Source organism: Ictalurus furcatus, chromosome 20, assembly GCF_023375685.1.
Source record: "Ictalurus furcatus strain D&B chromosome 20, Billie_1.0, whole genome shotgun sequence".
In the NCBI taxonomy this organism is placed as follows: domain Eukaryota; kingdom Metazoa; phylum Chordata; class Actinopteri; order Siluriformes; family Ictaluridae; genus Ictalurus; species Ictalurus furcatus.
In genome coordinates this window covers 20,659,379-20,681,367 of record NC_071274.1, presented here as the reverse complement: position 1 = coordinate 20,681,367, position 21,989 = coordinate 20,659,379, and the positions used below count along the sequence as shown (strand labels likewise).

The 21,989-nt window shown below is 43.8% G+C and overlaps 1 protein-coding gene across 1 annotated transcript; it reads right to left on the bottom strand.

Moving 5' to 3' along the window:
• Nucleotides 1-320: 320 nt before the first annotated feature.
• Nucleotides 321-21,974, bottom strand: npc1 (Niemann-Pick disease, type C1). The gene is made up of 25 exons (XM_053651825.1): nt 21,832-21,974; nt 16,947-17,075; nt 16,324-16,430; nt 15,981-16,144; nt 15,599-15,766; nt 15,205-15,454; nt 14,809-14,894; nt 13,224-13,591; nt 12,851-13,077; nt 12,328-12,428; nt 11,494-11,596; nt 10,986-11,175; nt 10,718-10,900; nt 9,818-9,932; nt 9,322-9,449; nt 8,897-9,031; nt 8,672-8,761; nt 8,391-8,581; nt 6,136-6,251; nt 5,511-5,640; nt 5,091-5,291; nt 3,569-3,800; nt 3,219-3,332; nt 2,909-3,071; nt 321-1,621 (listed from the first exon to the last, which is right to left on the bottom strand). Exons 1-25 carry the CDS (start codon nt 21,901-21,903, stop codon nt 1,539-1,541), a joined length of 3,846 nt encoding a protein of 1,281 aa, XP_053507800.1. The 5' UTR covers nt 21,904-21,974; the 3' UTR covers nt 321-1,538.
• Between the last annotated feature and the right edge of the window lie 15 nt (nt 21,975-21,989).

Here is a 21,989-nt window from a genome sequence, read left to right as displayed (position 1 = left end):
TTTTTTTTAACTTGTACAAATAACTTGCAAGATATTTAGAAAGTGGTAAATACCTTATGAATGTCGGTTTAAACCATGACCTCAGCACAAGTGTATGAAGTGGCTGAGCAAACCAAATGAGGAGGAAAAATTAAGTCAGATGTTTTGTAAACACAGCTCCGCCAGCATCTGTAAAGCAAGACTGCAAATTTTAATGAAGGGGGATAGGTTATGGTTGTGTCCACAAACTTTTGGTCAAAGTGTCTATAAAGCATGTACACAAAGTGAACACAAACACTCATGATGCAAGTGTGATGCCAATCAGGTCCAAGAACTACACATTAGTAGCACTCTTTTATTGCAAAAAAAAACAAACAAACCAATCATACAAATATTAAAGTGTTATCCACCGTGAAATGCAGTCTCGAACAATTCAGTACATTTCAAAATTGCAACGTTCACTTAAATTACGTTAAAAATACGATCTCCCACCCTTGCTGTGCCTCAACAGTAACATTTCTTCCATAATTTCTTTAAGAGCTCGCGTCTTCTTGATTGCCATGTCGGTCTTACGGCTCCGTTAGGGCGTGACCTACAACACTAAAGCATGTACGCACAGCCACAGTGGGTCGCGGTGTGTGTAAAAACACGTACCATGATCTAGACTTCAGTCTTCTGGTGTGCACTAGTGTGCAACATGCCTCACCAACACCTTATTCATTATAATCTCCATTTAAACTTCATGATCACCTGGAAATGAGGTACAAGAACATGCTGTTCCAGAAGAAGACAGCACTTCAGAATAACTGGCAAATCCTGAACCGAGGTCATTCTACGTCCAGTGCAAGTGCACCACATGTGGTTCTCGACGAGTCGAATCCTGCCCACGAACCCATTTCGGGGTACATTAACTTCTTATGTAGTATTATAATGCCGATTCGTCAAAGGTGAGTAACCAGAATAAGAAGCGGGGGATCCCATGTGAATCATATCTAATCCCATCAATTAAACCAATTAACCATTGGTGCTGTATTTTTTTTTTTTTTTTTTTTAATGTGCAGCATGATTTAATCAAAGTTATTTATAACTTAAAAAAAATTCTCAGCCAAATGACTCATGTTAGTTCTGACAGAATATGAATAAAACGTCCCCTTATTGAAATTAGGCTGACGAATCATACACGCAGACACACAAAATAAATAAACCGAGAGATCTGGCGCGCTCTTCAGCTGCATTTTGTTAGAATTACACAAACACGCAATATTTCCTCCGTGTTATAAACTTAGCTTGAACACAGATTCGGTCATGGCTTCTGGCGGATCCGTTGCAAGTATCGACCAAAACAAAATCCCAAAGTGGAAAGAAAAAAAAATAAATAAATCGATTCCCCATAACCACACGAGCTGTTTTATTGTTTTGTTCTCCCGAGCAGGGGTCCTGAGTTAAGGTCTCTTAGTCAAGGTGTGTGTGTGTGTGTGCGCACGCGTTAGTGTGTTTGTGAGAAGCTGCTCTACCAACACAGTCCCTTCTGGAGTGATGTTTCAGCTTCCTCGGCGCCATCATTTGGCGATCAGACATTCACGCTCCGTCCCGGCGAACCTGTTGCGTGCCGCCAGGACTTTAGCTTTATTCACAGACGGACCTGCGGATGAAGACGAGGGCGTTAGAGATCAAAACATACTCGTGTCGCTCAGGTTTATACCGCAAGGCCGTCGAATCGTTCATTCCGAAGAGTCAGGTTTTTATTTGAATGAGATCGCTACAATGCGACGTGCACGTCGCTATGGTTTTAGCGAGGGAACGATTAGCAGTTACGGAAGGAGTCTCCAGTGTCAGAGCTCTGTAACGGTCCGAGATAAAGCTGTAAGTTTTGCTTACAGAAGAGTTTATGCTTTATGACGAGCTGCGTTTTTTTGTCTTCACTACAAGAGTTAGAAGTAAAGGCTGGTATGGAATCGACTGCTACAGGGCAACTAAATCGCTCCGTGGATGTTCTGCAACACTGGCCGTATACACGGCCGCTTTCCGAAAGTATTGGAACAGCAAGGCAAATTCTACCGTTTTCGCTACACGTTGAAAACATTTGGGTTTGAGATCAAAAGGTTAACACGAGACGATACATCAGAATTTCAGCTTTCGTTATCTATACTTATACTTTTTTTCGTTATCTATCTAGCCGACCTCTTCCACGTCAGGTTGTTAGTAGACCAGTGTTTTTTTTTTTTGTTTTAAATAAAGGACATTCCTAAATTGTTATATTGGCTATGTCCAATGTTTGTGCAATGGCTCTGAGATTTTCCCCTCTTTTCCCAGCTTCAAAGTGGCCCATAGACAGCTCTCTGATCGTCACGTTGGTTTATCCTTTTTAACAAATTCCATCTTCACATACAAAACCCCGGGACTCGAACCGAGAGTAGACATTCAGAGCTATCGATTCTTTAAACGATCGATTTAACAGGGCACACCTGGTCAGTAAGAAACAGTCACGTGTTCCAATATTTTTGATCACTCGACAAAAATGGCCGGGTCCAGACAAAAACGTGGCATGTTCCAAGTTGCTGAACACATGGAAGTGTAAAAATCAGGAAAAGAAATTCTGATCCGTCGCCTCGTATACATCTTGATGAATCCCAGACCCAAGAGTTTTCAAAGTATAGCGAAAATAGACAAAAAAAAAAATAAAAAATATCGGCCTTGCCGTTCCAACACTTTCGGAGGGAACTGTATATGGACAAGAGTAAGATCTTGAATAAGTAAACTGTAAATAGTACAAGAGGACCACTATAAACTACTCGAGTTGTGTTGCGTGTTCTATAAAAGCGATTGTGTTGGTCAAGATCTCAGCTATAAGCTATGCATTACTCATAAGAGTTCATCATTCACTACGGTTCAGTGTAAACCCGCAGATGACCGACAGGACGCGTCGTACCTGCGTAACTCAGGAGCACCGGTAGGAAGATGAGACCGTGAGCCGCTCCCAGCAGCACCATGGCTAAATACATGCGGAAGTAGAACACCTGGAAGATCTGAGACTTGGAGAAAGCCAGGACGATAATCCCGCCAAATTTCGTCAACGTGATGCCACTGAACACCTACGGAAAGAGGACACGCAACTGCTACTTCAAAAGCATTTCCCCTCATGACAATCAAGCTCAGGCAGATAAAAGAGGAACGACATGACACGAACTAGAGGAATTCCTTCTAGGAAACGATTCAGTTTACATATAAGAGGCACTCACAGAGCTGCCCATGTGTGCCAGGGCCTCTTCGGCTCGCTCCACCCGCGTGGCCTTAGTACTGATGGAGAACGCCCTCACGATATGGCTGCAGAACTCCACCGATATACCACAGCTCTAAACACAACACGCACAGAGACAGCAAAGAATAAACACACATACGAAATACTGTTTAATTGCCAATTATACAACCCCCTCCAAAACTATTGGAACACCAAGACCAATTAATTTTTTCCCCCCTGAGCTTTTCATTTAGAAGCTGAGAAAAGGGGGATCAGAGGTATTGCACAAACATTAGGCTTAACCAAGACAACATTTTGGAATTTTTTTTTTTTTTTTTTTTTAAAACTCACCATGACCAGGTTAACGAGCGACACCGCGTTGAGGCTGATGCCCCACAGCCACATGACACCGAACATGTTGACCAGGATCATGGCGATGGTGAGCGAGACGAGCACGGCCGAGCACAGCTCAAAGCCCAGCAGCACGGTGCTGACCACAAAGATGGCCGCCAGGGACACGCCGAGGTTCAATGCCGTGTCGTGGGCGATGGTGAGGTACTGCTCGTAGAACACGTAGAATACGCTGCAGAGGCAGGGAAGAAAAACAACGAGGAGAGGGAAATCATTTTGTTAGAGGAGTTTTCACTAAAAGGTTTTATTTATACATCACATACATACACACTCCTCCACCCAGACATACAAGAGGTGTGCTATAAACGTTCAGCATCCTGACACGTTCGAGTTTGTTTTCTTGAATTTCAGTTCCAGTCGTCTACAAAACTAAAAGACGGCTATTTTTCTGGCATACTTTTGCTCCACCCTTATATTATGCGATACAGCCATATTGTACCTGAAACTAGTTTTTTTGCAAGCAATTGTACATTTCTAACTTTCTTTTAAAAAACCACACCCCCATCCTATTGCCAAGCCTGTTACCAAATACAGAACCTGTACTTTATTTATTTAAATAAAAGGCCTCCCACTAAAACGGTGAGGAAACGGCTGACGTTTTAACACACTCTGCAGGTTATATGCAAAGATCATGTCAAGTCTTGCGCAAAACTATGACTCGCAGCAGAAACGGGTCAGCGGGGGAAGACCTTTTAACTTCGAACAGCGTTTCTGCAGAGAAAACGTGTTTCGAAAGTGCAAATCTGTGTGAAAGGTTTTTATCCTCGGCAGTTACGGAGCGAGTTCTAGACAAACCCGGAGCTTCAACAAGCCGCGCTGTGAAGCCGATCGAGATCTATAATTTATTTTTATATATATATTAAAATAAATAAATAACACCACTTTATAGTATTTTAATAAATAACTGAATGTTGAATATATTTAAATAAAATCTCTAGCTACATTACAGAGCTGTAGTTTTTATTCTCAAGGTTTTATATTTAAAAAAAAGTGCACTAGCTAAAATTAATCCATTTATTTAATCGAGATTAGGTCTCTAGCAGTTATGTAGGCAGGTTTGACGTGTTTAATGAGTTTTCTTCCCCACTCCTTGAGCCCATTTTCACCCATGTTCACAAATCCCCCCCCCCCCCCCCATTACCTACAGTATCCTGTTTCTACAGAAATTACTGACAGGAGTCGCATCCAATCACAAGCGAGCATTCCAGACCAGGAGTCTCAGATGCTCAGTTCACTTGTGCTGAGGTCATGACTTACACCGATCTACATTTCTGATCATGTTCTAAACATCTTCCAGGTTATTTGTGCAAGGAGGAAATTAAAAAAAATAAATAAAGCCTATAGCACCTTTAATGATTTTTAAGCTTGTGTCACTAATTGTTCACACTGTAGGTCCCTGGACCGGCACACTTCTCTCGTGTGGTCTTTGCGACTTGGTTGGGCACGTCCGGACTGCGTGTACCTGTAAGGAAAGACGCCGTGCGTCTCGTTCTCCAGCCCCATGGACAGCGAGATGTTTTCGGCCAGCTCTCGGGCCCTCTTCATGGCGTCGATGTTGTCCGCGGACGTCTTCAGGATGGTGTGGTAGCTCATGAAGTGGGTGGCGCCTACGTCGGTGTCGTTGTCCTTCAGGACTACAGCAGTGCTGTATGCAGCATGACCTCTACAGGAGGACAGCAGGGATATTAATGCTCACTTCAAACTCAAACCTGACTTCATTCGATTTCATGAGCCAAAATCATTTGAAGGTTTCCCCTTGTGACCACAGAGCTAATAACCAGGAGGTTGTCATCTAGACATCAATAACAGATGGTCCTTTCATCTGTAATAGATGCTCCTTTATGTCTTTGCTTAGAAAATAAATAAATGACCTCTTACTGACCCTTTCCCACACTTGATGTTGGGGTTATCAGACAGGAACATCGGCAGGAACCTCATGAAGTCAGTGCCATTGGGTCTCAGTTTGCCACTGGGAGTCAAAGGCCTGCAGTGCACACAGGAAGGATCCACCACTGCCACACACACACAAAATGCAAACAATCATGACAGCTCCTATATGTTAAGCGTCATAACGCCCAAATTTAGGCATGAAAGAAGTCAGGCTACACAAAGACGGACAAAAGCAGGCAGCCAATCAGGAGAGAGAGAGAGAGAGAGAGAGAGAGAGAGAGAGAGAGAGAGAGAGAGATCTGATATTGTACTATAAAAAGAGGAAAAAGGATTCAGGAAGGAACATGCTCTCCTTTTTCTTTTTAAATACCGGTAAATAAAAGGCAGTTGATTCGTTCTCAATATTTAGTCCAGGGGCCACGTTAATAAAAGAGAGGGCAAGATTTATGTTTGAGGAGATGAAATTAAGAGCAACGTCCCATAAAAAACACATTATTGCGAAGCACCCAAACCCTAAACACAGCAAAGAATCCAATAACCACATGGGTTCGGCTTTTCACCATGACCTCTGGCAGCTACGTCCCGGAGGCATGTTGACTCTGTGGCTAATCGTTTACCTGAGGCGTTGCAAAAGGCTCCAGTAGAGTTGTAGTATCGGCAGCAGGACGACTGGGGCTTCACCCAGTCAAAGTAGTCGTCTAACCACGAGGACGGGGTCGTGCTTATCTTGGAGCTGTAAAGCAGGGTTCACGTTAATTTTTCCCCCCCTAGTCAAATTGGCGTCATCAATATACCGGCCATGACGGACCAAAACGTCTGCTACATTTAACTTCACCCCAACTGTAGTGCATCAGCCAAGAGAACCTCGAGGTTTACTTCAGTACGCGGCACAACTATACTACCGCTCAAAAGTTTACACACTCCTTAATTATTCTATAATGTGGGGGGGGGAGAAAAAAAAATAAATCAAAACTCTTGAGTAACACAAATAGAACTATGGGAATTGTGTTAAAACAATTCAAAAGAAATTAAAATAAATATTTTCGCATCTTCAAAGTCGACGCTCTTTTCGCCTAGAATTTCCAGAAATGTATTCTTGGTGTTTTCTCGAGTGATTTCCCCGAGATGCTTTTTAAACAGTATTAAAGGAGGAGGAGGAGGTCGCACCTACGCTGGACTCTTATCGGCCGCTTTTCGGAAATATTTCGCCCAGTCATCCTAAAAAAAATAAAATAATTTATATATTATATATATAAATAAAACACTTTTGTAAATAAAATGCTAATTTCAGTCTAATGAAAGAAATGAATATGTCGGAATAATTATATTTTTGCTCTACAACACTGATTTCAAACATTTAAATCCTACACCTTCAGATCAAGACATTCCAGTCGAGTGTCCCAAAACTTTTGACAGGAAATGCACACTACGGGTCATGCATTTGCCTTAAAGATGCTGTTAAACAGAAAATGTGAATAATTTTTTTTTTTTTTATATAAACGTGACCTTCAAAAAGTCAATTCGCTGCACTTTAGTGGAAAATTCAGCGATTAGGACAACTTGCACAATCTGACCAAGCACACGCACACCAACACAGAACAAAAGGTCAGTTCTGATTTCTTTAAACGATAGTGTGAGGCTTAGTAATATTTGTACGTAAACTGCTTTATAACCTTGTATAAAACGTGTTAAAAAAAGAAAAGACCAGAACATGAAGCTTAATTATTAATTCAAACGTCTGAGGCCCTCTGGTGGATAGCTGAGGTACAACTTCTAACCCCACCCAGTCACACGCCACTTGATGTGAAGAGACTCAAACTTACATTTGCACAAATGACTCAGGAAAATGACCAATTCCCCTCAACACTTCTCCATATGATAAATGCATTTTAAAGGAGTTATTTGAGGAGATTTAAAAGGGCCTGGTTAATGAGGTGATTGGTAGTTTTTGGGAGAGAAGTGACCGTCGAGCCTCGTGAATATGCACACGCTTTGCTGATCGTTCCATAGCAAAACCATGTCTTGTTCTGCTATAAACCCTTCCATTAAATACTACCGCTTACATTCCCATGATTAAAATGATGGATCGTGTCAGCTAGCTAGCAAATGGTAGTTCAGTCAGTCATGAATCCAAGCGCTAAAACGGTTTCCTGACAATGCTTAAGTATTTAAAAAAAAAAAAAAAAACCAATATACTTGCAGATTATATGCCTACAATTTAGCATTTGACATATTCCTGTATGTACTGTGTATGCTCTGGGTCTGAGGTTTCTACTGCGCAGGCTCGATTTTCACAAGATAGTGACTCCCATTGTGTAAAAAAATTAATAAAAAAATAAGTTGTCCACTCGTATATAAATAATAGGTTCTACATGACGGCTCGCTCCATTTTTATGAAGAAATCCGAACACCAAACTGGACAGACGAGTCAATGAAAAACGCCGGGGACGGGTGCAGCCGAAGATGTAGTTACAACACCACCGCTCGAGAAAAACATGACACAGGACAGTGAGGAAATGAAACATGTACACTTCTCTTTTCGGGTTGCGTCACTACCGTATAAACATGTAATCACGCAGCCTTTATTTGCACGGCAATCAGGACTAAATGATTAAGCTTCATAGTGTGCAAAAACTTACTTATGAGTCTCAGTCATACCACTGACGCACCTGGTGTGGACTGAAATACTTGTTAAAAAGGAAGTGTAAGAGAGAGAGAAAACTTAGTCATGCAGCTGCTAAACACTACATTCAGTGCGAAGCTAATGGCTGATCCATTACTTTTGGGTGGGGGTGGAGGGAGTTAGGGAGAATGAGTGTAAATGTCACGTGTTGCTCGTTATGACCGGCATCGATGAGTCAGGGTCACTTACTAGTCCCTCATGAGTGATGCCATGTAAACCTGCTGGACGAGCGAGTCATTGTTGCAGCCCACGCCGCCGCACACTTGGTTCTGTCCCTCCGAGGCGTGGTAATCGTGACCTTCCTTCACCACGAAGTAGACGGGAGGGCCCGTGTGCAGGTATTCGGTCAGGTTCCCGAAGTAGTGCAACACGAACGAGTCCTGCGTGACAAGTCGGTAAAGCTGAGCGTGCGCTCACTCAGACGCGTGGACGAGAAGGAGTTAATCGTGACAGGAAATGTTAAGACTCACGTCAGGCATGGACAGCTGTTGGTCGAGTCCGATGTCTACTTTGTCGGTGACTGCTATGCTGAACGAGAGCATTCCCACAAACACGGCGACCTTGAAGAGATCAAACAGACGGTCAAAAGTTTACACACACACACACACACACACACACACTTTACTTTAATTCACAATGATGTAATACTAAATGCTTTTCTGGAATGGGGTTGATCGACACCATGTTAGACTTACCACCAGAGGGCGCACCCACTCCTTCAGAATAAAGGGAGCGTAGACTTTTTTAAAGAAGCGGTAAAGGATCCCGTCGGTTTTCTCTTCCTGGCCGTCAGGCAGCTTGATGCAGCACAGGATGTCCAGCCGATTTCTCTGAAAGGTAATAATAATAATAATAATAATAATAATAATAATAATAATAATAAATAATTTCATTACTTATAAAAACTAAGCTGAATGTATAGCGCCCCTTTCTCAATAATCAATACTGCTTTACCATTTGGGAAATAGAAATCACAAGGACACAAAAACTAAACAAAAAGACTGGTTTGCAGAGTTGAACACTGATTAAAGTCCCAGAGATGGCAGACATCGGCACTACTGGCTTTATAACATCTGCGCTAGGCGTTTGCATTTCTAGCTTGCATCACCGAGACCCTCACCTCTTGCCTCTTGATGTCCAGACCAAGCAGGGACACAAAGCAGCTGACCTGCAACAGGAAGTCGATAAAGACAGCCAAGCCGGCAAAGAGCGAGAACGTCCTCACGGCTGGCATGTGGGACAGAGCTCCTGCGCAGAAACAGAAACAAGTCGGGTAACGAGGTACAGCCCTGCACACGTTTCCGTAAAAACCGCACGCACGGAGATCGGCTCCGGCGCGAACCAGCACCTGCATGTGATCAGATTCTCCATTTTATCTAGTGAGCTGTACTTCATCAGCATAATCCTCACTATGAAGTACATCACTACCCTATACACCGCTTTATTTTCTACAAAATAAGGAATTAACACGCAGGAAGAACTGAGAGTGTAAAAGGACCCGCTTCGTTACTTCAAATGCTTTTCAAAAGCCAGTCGTGCTACGTAGAACATCCTACGGACTCAGAAAACCCCGCAGACGCTTCGTCGCAAGCCGGGTTCTTAAACGTGGAGCTCACCTAAGAAGAACGCGACGGTCTCGGAGAGGGAGGACAGGAACATGCTGGGAGCGACGTCTCCCAGGATACGGCCGATCTGCTGATGCAGCTCCTCGTGCTCCATCCGTTCGTCTCTCTGTTTACACACACACACACACACACACACACACACACACACACACACACACACACACAGAGAGAACAGTGAGGTAAACGACCACTGTTACCACATTCTCACTGCTGAGGTTAATACGCCAAAAATATCTTGCGGTTAAACTGCATTTATTCCCATGATTCATATACTGGTGTAACACAAGACAGGAAGAGATGACCAACATCTTCTGATGTAGGCATTTCATCGTAAGGGTCAGAGAATACAAATCTCTGTCCAAGTTCAGTACATACAAAAAACACTGTTTTTACGAGACACGAGGTATCTGTACGATACAAAAGACGACCACGCGACGAGAAAACTACACCAAAACGTCATACTGTACACACGACACAGCCACAGTGACAAGCTGCAGAACCCTCCATGTTTGCGTCACCATCACTGAGCTAATGAAAAACTCGCAGATTAGGTATCGCAAAAGAAATTTAATTCACTAGTGAAAGAAACTGAATTTTAGTAGGATTTCAGGCTTGCGGTGGTCGAGAGACGACTTCCCTTACCGCCAAAATAACCACATTAAACACGATACAGTACTGGATGCATTTTCGGGTGTTCGAACAAAAAGAAGAAGAGAAACCTCGTGTGACTGACATCTATACCTGCACTTCTCTAAAACAAGTACAGGTGCAAAAGCATGCGACTTTTCCCCTTTTTGAAAAGAGAAATATAATCCAGAGTTATCATTCTGGTTAAACAGCGACCGAGAAGCTACCCGAGCACACGGCTACACGTCTAGACGGCCCACCGACCTGGAAGGTCTGGACGATGATGAAGATGTTGTCCACTCCGACGGCCAGCACAAGGAAGGGGATGACCTCGATGACGATGAGGGTGAGGGGAACGCCGGCGTAGCTGAAGACGCCCAGAGAGCACGCGACAGAGCTTAATACGATCAGGATGCCCGCTATACCCAGAGAGATCTTCGAGTCCACCTGAAAAACCGCACGGGAGACCATTTATCCGCAGGACAGACGTGGCAACCAGACGTCAACACGCAGCCAGTGCTAACGGGCTCACCAGCAGGTTACGGAAGCTCCTGATGTGTCCCAGAGCCAGGGAGATGTAGACGAACATGGTGGCGTAGCTGATCAGTACGGTGGCGATGTCGCTGTTGCTCTCCCGATTGATCTCGTCCTCGATGCTGCGCTCCGAGTTGAAGGAGACGATGAGGTCGGGGTTGCTGTAGTTCTTCAAAAAGCTGACGAACCTGAGAGAAACAAAAAAGGGGAACATGCAGGTTAAGCTGAGGACTGCGGTAGGTCTGGTTTATATTCTGGTACGAACTGACGAGAGCTTTAAATCCTCAACTGCTCACGGACTAGAAGCGGGTTTTCTCAGCCACTTGAATTAAAGTCAATTATACATATTTTATCATGTTCTAAATATCTTCCAGGTTATTTGTACAAGTGTGAAAAATAAAGAGACCATTGGCACCTGTAATGTTTTATTTGAAACCGAAAACATGGTTATAAACCACAAACAAAAACAATGCACTGTACACAGACTGTACGGTCAAAATGCTCACTCTTTCTCCCAAGCGAGAGCTCTGCCCAGCTTTTCCGTGTCGTTGAGGTAATTGTTGACCGGGAAGGTGATCACTAGAGCCGTGGCGTTGTTGTATGCCGTTCCTAAAAGAACGAAAGAAAGAGCCGTTTACTCCGCAGTAAACGAGACATTACTACATGGGCAGATAACTGCATTTTACACGCACTACCCATCAAAAGTTTGTGGACACACGACTGAAATGTTTCTCACGATGTTAAAAGCCTTCTGATCTGAAGGTGTATGATTAAATATTCGAAACCAGTTTTGTAGACAGATAAAATGTCCCGACGTTGGTTTCAGTCTAATGGAAGAAACGAATATTTTATTTACAAATTTTTGTTTATTTTTAAACGAGCAAGATATTCCGAAAAGCAGCCGATAAGTGTCCGGCGTCGGTGTGAACGCCTTTAATACTGTTTAAAAAGCATCGCAGGGAAATTCAAGAAATCGGTCGAGAGGGAGAAAAAAAAAAAAAAAAAAAAAAAAAAAAGCCAAGAACACATTTCTGGAAATTCTAGGCGAAAAGAGCGTCGACTTTGAAGATGCTGAAATACTCAATTATTTTTATGTATTTTGGATTTTTTTTAATCACAACGTAATTCCCATGGTTCCATTTGTGTTACTCCAGAGTTTTGATGACTTTATTCTAAGACGTTGATTTTTTTTTTATTTATTTATTTATTTTTTTTAAAAAACACCCCGAATAAATCAAAAATAAGTGTCTCTAAACATTTGACCAATAGTGCCCTTGCCTCAAGGCCAATTTCACAATATACAAGTCTAAATTGAAACAAAACCATACACAGTTCCTGACCTTCATAGCCGCCGAGGATCAGCCAGGGGAAGACGGGACCGCCAAAGGTGCCCATGCATGGGTCGTGGAAATGCCCCATGTCATCCAGGGCTACCGGGGAACTACGGCAAGCGTATACGTTGAAGAAATTAAGCAAGGGGAAAAAAATCGAAACAGCAGAAATATCGTATCACGCTGTATCACACTGGGCCTCGGTCTCAATTACTAATAAAGCTGTGTTATACCTTTCTATAAAACATAACTAAACTAAATTCCTGTCAGACTGTTGGAAGTTTTGGGAATGCTTTTTACTTGATTTATGTGCATGTTAATAAAAGCCAGCCAGAAGTGACAAAAAGTATGGCATCAATTATTACAGCAAAGCTGAGGAGCACAGAACTCGTGCGTGCTGACGAATCTTCCAGTAATAGGGTGCCATTATCTTTGCCCCAAATCAATATTGACTTATCGTTCAGTTTCTTTCAAGCTGTTAATAAGAAGCACCTGAAAACATTTATATAAAAATAAATTAAATATCGCATACCTTACACAGTACAAGAAGTGCGTGTGATAATCAAAGTACACGTAAAACTCGTCACGGAAAATGTGGTCCAAAACTTCATGGCTGTTCTGGAAGTAGTTGAGCACGCTCAGAATGGTGCAGTTGTTGTTGTAGGGAGCCAGAGGAGATACGCAGATGTCCTTTAGGGTAACCTTCTCTCCATTAAAGTCTGCCTCCAGTTGCTCAATGGCAGTCTGGAGATCTAGAATCTTGGTGGGAGGAAGATAAGAGCAAACGTTAAGGACAGGTATGTCTTAATCGACAGCAAACTAGGGGGCAGGGTGTTTGGATAAGCCATGCATCACACACACACACACGATAAATTCTATTCAGTCAGCCAGCATTGGTTCCTCACCTGATGTAGAAGGGTTATGTTCAGGATGGGTGCAAAGGGGATATCGCCCCCGGTGGTGGACTCGAACTTGAACCAGTTGGTCCACGGTGTGGTGATGATGAGCTGCTCGGTGCGGAAGAACGGGCCGAAGTGCTCGTCGAAGTACTGCTTCTCCTGCCTGGCGCGGCTGTGAGGGGCCGACCAGAGCTCCACCGGGTCGGTCGTGATGCGCATGTACCTCAAACCCATGCAGCAGACCACCACCAGCACGACGCTCAGTAAGATCACCAGCAGGGGATAGCGCACACAGAACGAGCCCCAGCAGCTGAAGACTCGTCGGAGGAAATTCTCAAAGCGCTCACCGAGAGACTCGCAACACGTCACGTGACCTGCGATAAAAATGGAGGAGTGCTGATTACTACGACAGTTTTATTAGATTTCTCATGGCTCTGATTTTTTACGTTTATTACTAAACAGGTCATTATCTTATATGTTTATAGTTACACGAGATGTGGAATGTCTGCAAAACAAGTTCGCTCAGGTAGATTGTGTTATAGCAGTTATAAACTGGCGTTCCCTCACAAACCTCCAAGTCTTGACGTTAAGACCATTTATAAAAAAGATAAATAAACCCGTCCATCTAGTCCTGCGGTGAACGTACTGACTGGTCGCCGTTAGAGACTTGTTACTGAGAACTTCACATATCCACGATTATGTAACTAAATGTTTCTCGAGTTTGTTCATTATTAGCGTTATTATTATGTGGAACACCTGCCATACAGTCCCAGGGTGCGTCTCAGTCAGCTTCCTAATTCGGGGCACTGATCAGGGAGTCGGCCATTTTGAGGGCAGATACAGAACTGCTCATTAAGGAGAATTCCCTACTCTCACGGTGCGTGGCTCACATTTAGTATCGGCTTGCTTGGAACCTCGACCGAGGTGGAGGAGGGGGCGGAGTCCCAGGTGCTATCCACAGTGGAAAACCCCCATAAAGCGAATAGAGTCAGAGTCAGGACGTACCGTGCAGTGGAAAAGCGCCACAAGTTCCCTTGATGTCACGTCTTCTGAAGCCCCTCAGCTCGGAAAAATATGGTGTATGAGCTCTCAGCCAACTTCGCCTACGTAATTAAATTTAAAAGAAATCCACTAGCTAGCATACGAGCCTGCTTGAAAAGTGTGAGATTAAGCGGACAAATTTATACATGTCGTACAACGTCAGAAAAGATCTCGGTCCTGCCTGTTCATGAACACTAGTGTTGATGTACTCGTCACGTTGCCGGAAACTGAGTCATCAGTGTCACAGCGTGTAGTGAGCCAGGGTCTTTACCAACGCCTGAACTCGTGTATGCGATATACCGATTCTCGACCCAAGGAGCCGACTGAGACGCACCTCCTGTGAAATAGCTGTTGCTATAGAAACTAGAGCATGAAAACAAGCACTTTAATATAAACTGGTGACCTGCTGTGCAGCTGAATTACTGTCAGAGCTGCTGTTCTAACTTTCCGAGCAATCAAAATACAAGAATTCTGAAGGATCACTGAACATTATGAAACATGAACGTGTTATCTCCGGGAAACCTGCTAAGTGACACCTGTTGGTACTTACTGGATGATAGAGCGGAGTCCCGGTTCAGCGAAAGAGGCTCGTTGCTGCCTTGGATGGGGCCGTACTCCGACGCGATGGTCCTTTTTCTTAAAAGGAGGGAAAGAAATGAAAGGATCAGCCTGACTTTACAGATATCCGTTACCAGAAGTGCAAACTAATCAGCTTTTTCGTAAGAAGCTGGACAGAGACATACACCCCCCGGAAACTTGGCCTGATTTGGCACCAGTCACTTGTTAAGACACCGTTCTACAAGGAAGCGCTTTTCTGACGTTAGTGGTGAAGCCACATGCATTTGTTTAACACGGTATTCAACCGAGAATGAAATTTGAGATCGGATCGCGTCCGTTCACGTTAATCAGTTACGACTCGCGGCGATCCAGACGCGCTTGTTCTCACCTGAAGCACCACGCTAAAACCAGCGCGCCGCCGAAGACTAAAAGAAAGGCCATGTACGAGAGCCACATGATAAAGTACATGGCATCGTAGCCCAAAATGATCCACGGAGGAGGGACGGGCGGCGGGACGGGCGAGGGCCCGCATACAGCACTGCAGTCCTGACACGAGCACGGCGCCGAGCCGTCGTCCAGAGACTCGGTGCAGCCGAACGTCTGGTTCTTCATGAAGGTCATTCCAGAGGGCGGATTACCTGGGGACGAGCGACAAACGGAACTTTACGCGACTTTCCAAAAGGACATCCAAACCCGATTCGTCATACGAGCAAATCAAGCAGACTTGGAATATTTCTTCAAGATCAAATCGCTAGTTTCATTAAACGGCGTTATGGATGTACCTGAGAACACGGGATCGATGGGAAAGGGAACCTGGCCGTTGTTGACGTCGAACAGATACTGGATCCAGTTGTTGGGGGTGCAGGCACTGGCATCTCGGCCACATAGCAAACTAAGAGCCTTCACGTTGCTGGACGGAGCCTCTACGTCCTTGCACGCATTGTACATACCTGAGAGAAAAGAGAACGAGAGAGAGACACGCACTAATGAGGAAGTGACTTCACCACAGCTAAAATGTAGGTGAGAACAGGAACTAACTTGTCCAAGTGTCAAATTTCCTAAAACTCAAATGGTTGTGTTTACATTAACTGACTAGCACTAAAGCATGCGAGAACCACTAGCCGCTCTTGGCACATTTCAGATCAAACCCTCTGATTTACTCACCGTTAGCAAAGTCCTGGCTGATGTAGTACGAGAGCTCGACGACGTTGGTGCGGTTGTCGAGGGGGTCGACCCAGAACTGGGAGGCGTTGAGGAACACGCTCTGCCGGGGGCTGCAGGTCAGCTCGCAGAACAGCGTCATGAAGTTGAAGAAGCATGCCGGACACCTGACGTGCATGAAAAACAGTTTCACTTTAGTGTTCGGCTGGCCGACGGCACAAAGGCCAGAGCTCATAAACGGGTCACGAGAGCATCATAAAGTCGTTCACGCCAGCAAAGGGTCATCACAGATGGACGTAGATCAATTACGTTCGGTTCGTTTAAACATGGAAGAACGGATCCAAACCTGGACAGGTATTGTAAAGGTATCTGGATGTTGTCTTTCAGCGTCTTCAGTTGCTGGGTGTTGCAGCAGACGCTCTGGTCACCGTAGACCAAACCTGGGCAGAGTTCCTGCACACAAGAGCATAAAGTCAGCAAAAACAACTTTCTCAGCAAGAAAAAAGTATAATGAACCCCATGGAAAAATGCTACTGAATCATAAACCACTGAATACCAGGAGCAAATCACTCCATTCAGTCACTGATCACATACAGAAAGACTGAAAGTAACAGCTTAGTGTTTTTACCTCATGGCAGAACAGTACAAGACAGAAGCCCCATGCATACTTAGCCACCCAAGCTAATTTTAGGGGTGTCAACGTAGCCCGATAGGTTTAACATAAGGCTTAACATTACTAGTAGAGTGGTAGGAAAGTGCTGCTAACGCCCGTGGCGAACACGAAAACTCGGTTTGATGGTGGATTTTTAAGGACAGTAAATAAGATACATGTTCAGGATATAAACCCTTCTACAAACCAGTTGTCCAACATCCACATGGCTGCCATTTTCTCGCTTTTTCCTGCAGCTGCTACTCAAAAGGCCTGAATAACAAGAAAGAGAGAGGAAGAAAACAAGAAAAGTTAAATACCAGTAAGAGGTCTTGTCCATCTTTAGGCAGGGGTTGAGGAGGTCCTGTGTAGTTACAGTTGTACTTCTTATCTGGGAGGAGAGTAGAGGTGCTGCATTCCCCGTACCAGATACAGTGCTGAGCCTCAGCCTAGAGAGAGAGAGAGAGAGAGAGAGAGAGAGAGAGAGAGAGAGAGAGAGAGAGAGAGAGAGAGAGAAGTATAAGATTAGTCATGCTAAAACACGAATATTTCAGTTTTAGAAAAAAACAAACACCCACCCATCATCAAATCTGGGAAGGTTTTTTTTTTGTAAATGTTAGGTAGGGAAAAAAAAAATTATAATTAAAGTTTGATGATGTCTGCAAAATTCGAGACATGTATAAACATTCCTGTGGATTTGTGCTCCTCGTCGGGAATCTCGTGTGCGCTACATGAGAAACACTGTCACGAGGTAACCCCCCCATACCAAGCCAGGTACACATGATGAACTTACAAACGTAAAAGCCCCGGAAAGAGATTGCGGAAGATAACCTTTAGAACCAGAACTCGAGCTTCGGGAAATTACAATAAAGAGGAAATAAATATTCGGACGCTTTTGTTTTTAATAAAAAAAAAATTCCACTGCGTACAAACATCTCATGTACATGTAAGAAAGATTTCCTCAGGCAAATTGCACCTGGTGTCATTATACAAGACATTGCCCATTGTTTGGGAAGATTTCATGCAATCATGGTGAAGGAGCTTCCTGAAGTTCTGAGACAAAGATGGAGGGGAAAGAAGGAAAAAAAAAACAAACAAAAAGATCTAACCTCTTCTGGGATAATAAACTCTGGTCAGACGGAGTGAAAAGAAAACTCTTCGGCAGTAATTCAGCTCGTCATGCTTGGAGAAAGAAGGGTTGCGCGTTGATCTAAAGTACATCATAGCCACAGTGAAGCACGGTGGTGGGAGTATCACGATATGGAGTGATCACGCATCAATAGGAGATTCCTGATGCACTGATATTCGTCAGCTGGTTTCAAATAAGAACACGGCTACTGCAGCGCGTCCTTCGCTCTACAGCGCAGGCCTACGTGTATATTCTTAAAACCGCACCAACAACTTCAGATCAGGAAGACCCACTAAACGAAGGACCGTTACGCGTCAGAGGAGCGAAGATCGATCAGACCCACAGGACTCGCCCGACCTCCTCGTGTGGTCTCGCAAGCCTGTAATAACCAGGCAATATTAACCGCAACGCTGCGAAGACAAATGACTTTACCCCAGACGTTCTGAAGCTGGAAATGTCAGCGGATCATACAGAGAAAAACCATACACGGCATCCGTTTCACACACACAGCATTTGACTTATTTGTCCACATGATGCTTGTTTTGAAAGAGAAAGCTGGCCTGATGAAACCCTGACTCATGAACATGTGATGACCGACATGCGTTTCCTCCTTTAGCGTCGAGTGATTTGGCTCTGGGAGGACAAGCAGACAGATTCTCGAGGAGATTCCAGCATAACTGGAGTGGTGCTTTTTTTTTTTTTTTTTTTAAACGAATATATAAAATAAAAAATACAAGTACAGAACAGTGCATCGTGACATAATTTATCAGGAGATGATACAGTATCGTCATGCTGCCATCCCTACACTGGCGTCGTACTGAAACCTGACCAGGCTGCGTTCCCGGGTGGTTTCACCAGTCCTGCGGCTTCCTGCCCGACACGCTCCGGGTTTGGGAAAGCCCGAGCTTGCCTCTTTGTTTCACTTCATCCTGTTTAGCTTTCTACAAAATGTGCTGACAACATAACGTGTTCGAACGATCAGCACTGTGAAGCCAACATGCCTCGAGCTGGCTTCCTTTTAACACAACGGGCTTTTAATGAAAAGCCTAGACGGAATACGTTAGGAGAAGTGATGCTCCTGGAGCTCTCGGCCAGGAGCTGACTCAGCTAGAGAAGAGGTTTTGAATCTGCAGAGTTCTGCATGTTCTCAGCCTTGACATGTGACCAGACATTTACACAAACTGCGTTGGCAGTCATTGAAGCCAGCTGGGTCGACCACTTTTTTTTTTTTTTTTTTTTTTATAAAGCCGTGTGAACTTCACACCAGTCGCAAGCACTGTCAAGCATTTGCCATCAAGAGGATGTTGCCCAAGTGTGCACGGTTTCAGGATGAGTCCTGCTAAAGTCTGAGATTACTTCATTCATTTCAAAAAATGACTAATCACAAAAGCGCAAACTGCAGTCATTATTTTATATTATATACATATAAATAAATGAATATCATGGAAAAGATTTCTCCCCACCCCCTCTCTAGATTCATTACACAAAGTGAAATATTTCAAGCCTTTTTTTTGTTTTAATCTGGATGATTATGACTTACAGCTCATGGAAGTCAAAAAATACAGCATCTCAAAATATTCGAATAAAGAATTTATAATAGAGACGTCGACATGAGAAGACTCTAACCAGCTGATTAACGGCAAACACCCGCGACGGTTTCCTGAGGCTTTAATCCCTCAGTCTGGTTCAGTACACAACCACAATCACGCGGAAGATGAAAGTCAATGTCGCATTTCATTTGGAAATCAAGGTTCCAGAGTCTGGAGGAAGAGTGGAGAGAGACAGAATGCAAGTTGCTTGACGTCCCGTGTGAAGTTTCTACAGTCCGAGATGATTTGAGGTGCCAGATCATTCACAATTTGTGCTACAGTAGCTCTACCGTGGGATCGGACCAGACGCGCTAGCCTTCCGTCCCCATGCGCACCAATGAGCCTTGGGCACCCATGTTGCCAGTTCACTGGTTGTTCCTCCTTAGACCACGTTTGGCAGGTACTAACCACCGCATAACAGGGACGTCCCACAAAACCTGCAGTTTTGGAGATGCTCCGACGTCTCAGTCTTCCAGACATCACAATTTCTCCCTCGTCAACGTCGCTCGGATTCTTACGCTTGCCCATTTTTCCTGCTTCCAACACGTCAACTTCGAGAACTGACTTTTCACATGCTGCCCAATACTATATATATCCCACCCCTTGATGTAGACTCAACATGACCTATACACCACTTTAAAAATAAATATATAAACACACACACACACACACACACACACACACAAAACCTACAGTATAATTGTTGATGTGGTGACTTTAAGTTAGGAGACATTTATTAAACATTTACAGAAGGAGTCTTGGTTGCACACTTCAGGATGAAGGAGTTTGGGCTGACCAGGTTCTCTGCAAAATGACAGGCTGTGTGTTTTTAGACACACACACACACACACGGGGAAATGACTACCATAGCTAAAATGTAGGCGAGAACAGGAACTAACTTGTCTCTCAGAGGTTCCACAACATTAACTCGCACTCTAAACTATTTAAAAACAGTCATTTGTCATTCAGTAATTAAATTAAACGTAACGGTTTGCAAGTCATCTCTGCGTTATGATCGGAATAGCATGCTCCAGCCCAGACGGTCATGCGAAAACAGACCGCACTTCGTTATCGAACGCGTTATCGTCGCTATAGTAACGACTTGAATAGAAGATTGTACAGCAGACGCACCGGATAAACGGATTAAAACGTCCGTCTCAGAATACTAGCGGCTAACGTGACGAGACGTTCGTTACAAATAACACCTTCAAGAAACAGAGCCAGACTCGCGTGATCCGTCAATCATACGATCCTCGTCCGCAGTTCATACCGAGATCACGTGTCTCAAAGAACATCTGGGGTTTTTCCTGGTGCACAATTTGCTCTCGAGAGCACAAACGCACAATAAGTCTACATAAGAACGGAACGTTGCTCAGTCAGTGTGATCAGCTGACGAGACGAGTCAGCGACTGATGAAACACTGAGCCGAATTCAGCGAGGATGCCAGTGGAAGGAGCTCCACCCAGTGCTGACTAATTTGGTGACTAATTTGTGTAGTAAGTAGAGTTCTTGTTCAGAAAGAAGGAGGAAGAGGACTGAAAAAAAAAAAGAAATAAAAAAAAAAAAAAAAAAAGAGAAATATAAAATTCCACATCTTTAGTTAACGAATTCACAATGCAGATGGAAAGCAAGTGTTGGTCTTGCCAAAGGATGCACCGATGACAATTATAGCAGTGTGGATCAGATAGAAAAGAGCTTAATAAAAACAAGAAGTCTACAAAGGCAGACTAAAAACAAAAACAATGCACCCGTATGTAGATATTGGTTTTTAATTCATCACACAGCAAGTGTACTACTTAACCAAAACCAACCCTCACTTGCACTAAAAAGGTGCATACATTGGATTAAATGTGTTTGTTTTAATCAAGATTAGGTCTATCAGTTAAGTAGATGGATTGAACATTTGAACCAATGTCCACAAATCCCTGCCCCTAGGATCTACACTGGCTTGTAGAGTTTCTATATAGTGGCTAACATTAGGCCCATCCAAACGCAAACAAGCTTTCCGGCCGGAAGTCTCCCGAAGTTTTCCAAAAGGGGTTTCTCAGCTATTTAACGCATTTGTGCTGAGGTCATGGCTTGAACTATTTCCATTATCTCCTAAACACCTTCCAGGTTATTTATACAAGTGAGAAGTAATGATAATTTAAAAAATAAATAAATAAACAGATGCAAACAAAAACGTGTATTGCACCTTTAATACAAATCCATACCCCAAAAAGAAGCTAACGCTTTAGCTAATACTGGGTACTTCACCGTCCCGGAGGATTTCCGTTAGAACGTGTAGCTAATTTATACCGTCTATACATAAACAAACCTCAGAAATAATTAGTTTATACTAATATTTCACATAAACAGCTAGTAAAGCTAGTAAAGCCGGTGAAGCGAGCTGTCCCAGCCAAACTACAAACAAGTTTTAGCAACCGAGCCCGGCTGACTTCTCATCTCCAGCAGCGAAATAAAACCTACCCGAGATATAAAACTCACCTGTCGCGTCTCCGAGAGGAAAACTAGAACTCCTAACAGCCCCAGAACGTAGCTTGTTCTCGAAAGAGCCATTCTGTCTGGCCCTCCTGCGATACACCAAGCGGCTCAGAGAAGGACTGAGGCTGACGCTCTGTTTATCGGCTGTAATTACGCAAGCG

Bases quoted from the DNA above. Each gene is read 5' to 3' on its own strand.
- npc1 (XM_053651825.1), bottom strand. From the start codon at position 21,903: ATGGCTCTTTCGAGAACAAGCTACGTTCTGGGGCTGTTAGGAGTTCTA. The intron at 15,767-15,980 runs GTGAGTAAATCA...CTTTTCTCTCAG, and splicing joins CAGCCAGGACTTTGCTAACG to GTATGTACAATGCGTGCAAG. The intron at 5,641-6,135 runs GTAAACGATTAG...TGTGTGTGGCAG, and splicing joins AGCCTTTTGCAACGCCTCAG to TGGTGGATCCTTCCTGTGTG.